We start from the raw sequence: 5,100 nt of genomic DNA, 5'->3' as shown, positions 1-5,100 counted from the left end.
TGATCACAGGAGGAAACTGAGGCTCGGAGGGGTGTGGTGACAGTCCCAAGACTCACAGCTGGGAGGTGGCCTAGTGACACTTTGCGATCAAGGGCCAGAGTGCTCACCTGAAGAAAAGCAGGTCCAGCACCTGCTTGGGACTGAAGTTCCTGTAGCTCAAAAGAAATGTGTGCACGTAAGATCGGTCACCACCCAGGACAGCGGGCACCAGGTGCTCCACCCGCTTCTGCAGGGTGCCTGCCGGGACAGGCCATACCATGTGGGTGGCATCCGGGCTCAGGGAAGAGTTTTCTTCACTCTAGGACAGGACATAGGAGAGATACACAGCGACTGCACCATGAACCCACAGGAGGGAAGGGGCTGGAGGCCAGTCTTAACCCCAGGGAGGACATGAGAAGATAGCCTGAGGGCCCAGGGTTAATGTACAGGGTGGTGGTTGCTACCCCAGCAGTCCCCTTTCACCCTCCAGCCATGACCTGAGGTGTGAACACACCAGGACCAACAGGTTTATAGCCCCCCCACCCTCTGCCCCTGCCCAGGGAGGGTGTCCCATGTCCCCATTCCCCACACACTCAGGAGGAGTGTGTGGTCACCCAGGGAGGCTCACAGTGCTGGCCTTGCCTGGCACACACTTCTCTGGGCCACCTGACATTACCTTTGGGGACCTCCTGCCAAATGGCCACAGGAGTAGAGGGCAAGGGTTGAACCAGTGCCGGAAGCATCAGACAAGCCTCTCAGCACAGGGCTTCCTGGGGCTACAGCCGCAGGACCTCGGGACACAGCACAACATCTCACTCTGCCTGTAGCCAAGTGAGCTGGGGAAGGGGCTTTGTATAGAATGTGGGTGCCAGGTTACTGAGTTCCGAGTTCTGTTGGGGGTCTGTCATCAAGGAAGTGAGGTCACTTCCTGGTACCTCATTTCCTGGGCCTCTCCTCTGTGTACAAGACTGCAAATGCCCCTCTGGGTACCTGACTGCTGACCCTCCTTCCCCATGAACTCTCTCTATTGCCCACACTTCCACCAACACTGCCTGACCACACCCCTGTGCAAGGCCTGGGTGCAGCCAGCATCACAACTCAGAGGAGATACATGTAGGTTCAGCCCCAGCTCCTGCTTCTTATCACTTATGTGACCCTGGACAAGCCACTGTGACTCTCAGGACCTCCCCAGTCTCCCCTTCTGCACAGTGGTGATCATTCTAGCATCCTCTTCCTGGGGATGGCATCAGGCATGTGTGAAAAAACATCTCTAAAACCTATGGCCAGTGTCACATGCAGCTAATAAACAGGACTAGAGATAAAATCCATGATGGTGTGGAAAGTAGCATGGAATACGACTAACGACAGGTCTGGTTCCTGTCATCTCATCTTGAAAATGTCACTTTTGCTCTTGGCCTGTTTTCCCTATCTGCACCATGCGACAGTTGGAATTTCATGCATTCACATACTGCTTTCCTCCATAAAACCTCACAATGGCTTCATGTATATTTAGGTTTGGACTCAAGTGCCACATCTCTGTGTGGTGTGTGACTCCTCAGGGTCTCCCAGTGGTCCCCACCATCTGCTGCATACATCCTCACGCAATCCCCTGCCCTGCAGTGTGGACTGGACTTAGTGACTCACTTCTAACCAATAGAGTATCAAAAGTGAGAAGGTGTCACTTTCTAAATGTCATTGTAACACGCCTGTCACTAGAGTCTTGTGCTCTGTCTTCTCTGCTCTCTCTGTGTGTATCTATCATATGCCAAGCATGGTGCCGAGAGCTGGAGAAAGAGCTGATTCAGCTGCACCCTGGCTTGGGAGATGATCCCAGTATAAGGAAGAAGAGAAGACGTGCTATCGGGTGGCTGCCATTCTAAGAGAGGAAAGGGTAAAGCGATCCAGGAGGCCATCAGAATATTCTAGATTAGGAAGCTACCTGAAGATGGTAGGAAATGAACACCACGTGCAGAGAAGAACCAGAGGCGTTTGGTCCATTAAGATGACGGCAACATGTAACTTATGGATAAGATATAGTAAGAAATACTATTCACAAATTCAAATCGTATTTTCAAAATCATTGAATGGCAGGAGTAATTGCTCATGTTAAATGCAAACAAAACTAGAATTGAGGAAGATTCCATTTTTGGAATAACTTTATATCTACGTTAGATGAAAGTATGCAGATATGTTCAGCAATTCTTTTCAAATTGTATGAAATATCCATTGTTGACATAATCAGGATTTTACCCCCATACTCTGGCTTCACGGCCCATTTCCTTGACACCAGGCACACGTCGCTGTGATGTAGGTCCATTGGTCTCAACACTTTCCCAGCCCACAGCCTACTGGTCCTGGGAGACAGCAACAGTGTCAGTCTTTTGTGCCCAGAATCCAGGGCCTGAAACAGGGGCTCCATCTATACTCCCTGAAATGCTGCACTTGAGAAGAGGCTCCGGTCTGTATGTGGGATCCGAACCCTCGGGCGGGAGCGCCGCCGCGCCTCCCAAGCGGCACACTATCCAGTGCGCCACTGGGCCAGCCCCAGAATATTTCTTATTTTCTTATTGATTTCCTAGATCCAGACAAAACATTAGTGCCTATTATTCCAACACCCATGTTCTGCAAAAGTGAATCCAAAAGCCTGAGGAATCAAGTGACTTTCCCCAAGTCATCCTTTCTGTTAGTGGTGTGGATGTATAGGTCTCCCTAACTCTTCTGTCCTCCCAGCTGTATTCCCTCCAAATGCTGGCCAGTATGTTCACAATACCCCAAATCCACATTCCTTCCCATGGCCAGTTCCTCTTCTGCTTCTCCGGCCCGTGTTGTACCATATCCTCTAGCCACACTCGTGGTCTTTTGTTTTTTCAAACAGAGATCATTGTTCCTTTTGTCCTTGATTTTCTCTCCCCAGATCTTTACATGGCTGCTCCTCCTCATTCAGATCTCATCACCAGTTGTTTCCTCAGCATGCTTTACTGTTACCCCAAATAAATAGCAACCCCCATCCCATGACTGCCTGTTATCCCATGTATTCCCATGACTAGAGTTTATGGTCTTCACAGCCTTTCTCTCAGTCTGAAATTAGTTTATGTGTTTATCATCTATTTTCCTCTATTACAAAAAGCTCCAGGAAAGCAAGGCTCTTGTCTCTCCTTTTCAATACTGTGTCTCCAATACTCTGAGCAGCATGGGCCCATGTTAAGTTCTTAATCGTTTTTTTGCTCGAGGAATAAATAATTCAGGTTACTATAAATTATGCATAGGGTAAAGTAAAATCAACCTAAATATTGTGATTTGAGGGCACCAAGAAAGATTCATTTGTAAAAGGAAGAACAAATGACCAAGTAAGCTAAAATCTCTATGTGGGTATGTCAAAAAGGTTTCGGAAAAATAGAACTGAAAGATAATACAAATCCTTCCCTGAAATTTTTGAAGACCTCCTGTATATCACTGACTCCTTACAGTAAAACTTTAAAACAGAATAGTGAAATGCAAACTACATGAGGAACATATCACATTTTCATATGTTTTCTGAGTGTTTCAATATTTTTCAAAGTCATTAACTGTCACCTTCCTCCAGGCGAAGCTACTAGTCAGTAAGAAATGACTTTCCAGTAGGTTCGAAGTGGTTGATACTGCCCAGGAAAAGAAATGGGCCCTGAACAGAGATTTGGAGAGTATGAACTTTGAACGAGAAGAAGTGGTGAAGGGACACGAAATGGAGAAGCCAGGAAAGTTGAAGGTAAAAGTGGGGACAGGCAGATGTGGCAGTGTTGGTGGGAGCTGCAGAATTCAGTCTTAGTAAGAAGGCAAAGGGCAAAGTTAAGAGGAATTTCAAAAGGGAGTGAGCGTTTAAAGCTATTAATGTCGTTGAACAATTAATAGAGTCAAGGACTGAGCTGTATGTGTTCTTTATATTTAGCAACAAGGTCATAGTGGGCAACTGTGATTTGTTAATATAACTCCAGCTGCTATAACAAGTAAATCCGTGCATGTCAGTGGTTTGCATAATGAAAGTTTGCTTCTCACTCACAGAAGAGTCCAGAGCAGGTGTTCTTTCTTGGCAGGTGGCCTTCCTTGTCCTGATTCAGGGACCATGTTCCTTCCTTCTAGGGCTCCAGAGTCTCCTGCATTCAGCTAGTGAGTGTGGAAAAAGAGGCAAGAGAAGGCACAACTGCTTTTTAAATCCCTGAGCCTAGAAATTACACACATCACCTCAGTTTCCATTCCCTTGACAGAGAACTAGTCACAAACGCAGGAATATGCCAGGGAGCCATAAAATGTAGTCAGAGGATTGATACTGCTTCCTGGAAATACGTTGTGGAAGGAGAAGCACAGATAATGAATGGGAGTTGTGAAGGTTAGTTCTAGATGTCAACTTGGTTAGATGAAGGAATGCTGGGAGACCTGGTAAAGCAATCTTTTCAGGTGTGTCCATGAGGGTGTTTCCAGCAGAGATTAGCATGAGAGTCTGAGTGGCCTGGGTGGGAAAGACCCACCCTCAGTGTGGGTGGGAACCATCTGATCCACTCCGGATCCAGAGAGAACAAAAGACAGAAGGAAGAGGTGAGGCTCTCCCTTGATTGGCTGGAGCTGGGACACACTCCTGTCCCCTGTCCATGGACATCAGAGCTTGAGACTCTTCTGCTTTTGGGTTCCAGGACTTACACCATGGACACCATCAGCTTCCCTGGTTCTGAGGCCTTTGGACTTGTACTGAGCCATGCGACCAGCATCCAGTTTATAGACTCCTATGGTGGGACTTTTCTTCATTGCCTCTCATATAATCATAACACATCCTATTGATTCTGTCTCTCTGGAGAACCATGACTAACACAGATTTTGGTACCAGGAGTGTTTCTAGAGAAACAGAATCTTAAAGATTTGTATTTCTGTGCTGTTAGTTGTAAGGTTTCTTTTTTCACTTCTTTTTTTTTTTTTTTCCTTTTTGACTTTTTTCGTGATCGGCAACGGATCGCAACCCTCAGTGTCGCGCCAGTACCAGACCGGGACCAGCAATGGGATCACAACCGTTGCGCCCGCACCACGCTCAGCCAGTGAGCAGGAACCGGTCTCCACATGGGATCCGAACCCTCGGCGGGAGCGCCACCACACTCC

At 47.5% G+C, this 5,100-nt stretch overlaps 1 protein-coding gene across 1 annotated transcript in view; it reads left to right on the top strand.

Moving 5' to 3' along the window:
* The first annotated feature begins 3,661 nt into the window (after positions 1-3,661).
* LOC103608493 overlaps positions 3,662-5,100 on the top strand; it is a 3,982-nt gene continuing 2,543 nt past the window's right edge. Inside the window, exon 1 of the mRNA XM_008592923.1 lies at positions 3,662-3,724. Within this exon, the coding sequence (XP_008591145.1) occupies positions 3,662-3,724 (63 nt within the window). The remainder of the gene's footprint in view (positions 3,725-5,100) is intronic.

The sequence above is a fragment of the Galeopterus variegatus genome, unplaced genomic scaffold (genome assembly GCF_000696425.1).
Source record: "Galeopterus variegatus unplaced genomic scaffold, G_variegatus-3.0.2 Scaffold8473, whole genome shotgun sequence".
Classification (NCBI taxonomy): Eukaryota; Metazoa; Chordata; class Mammalia; order Dermoptera; family Cynocephalidae; genus Galeopterus; species Galeopterus variegatus.
Note: the sequence above shows the minus strand (reverse complement) of the source record. Positions and strands in the feature narration are given on the sequence as shown.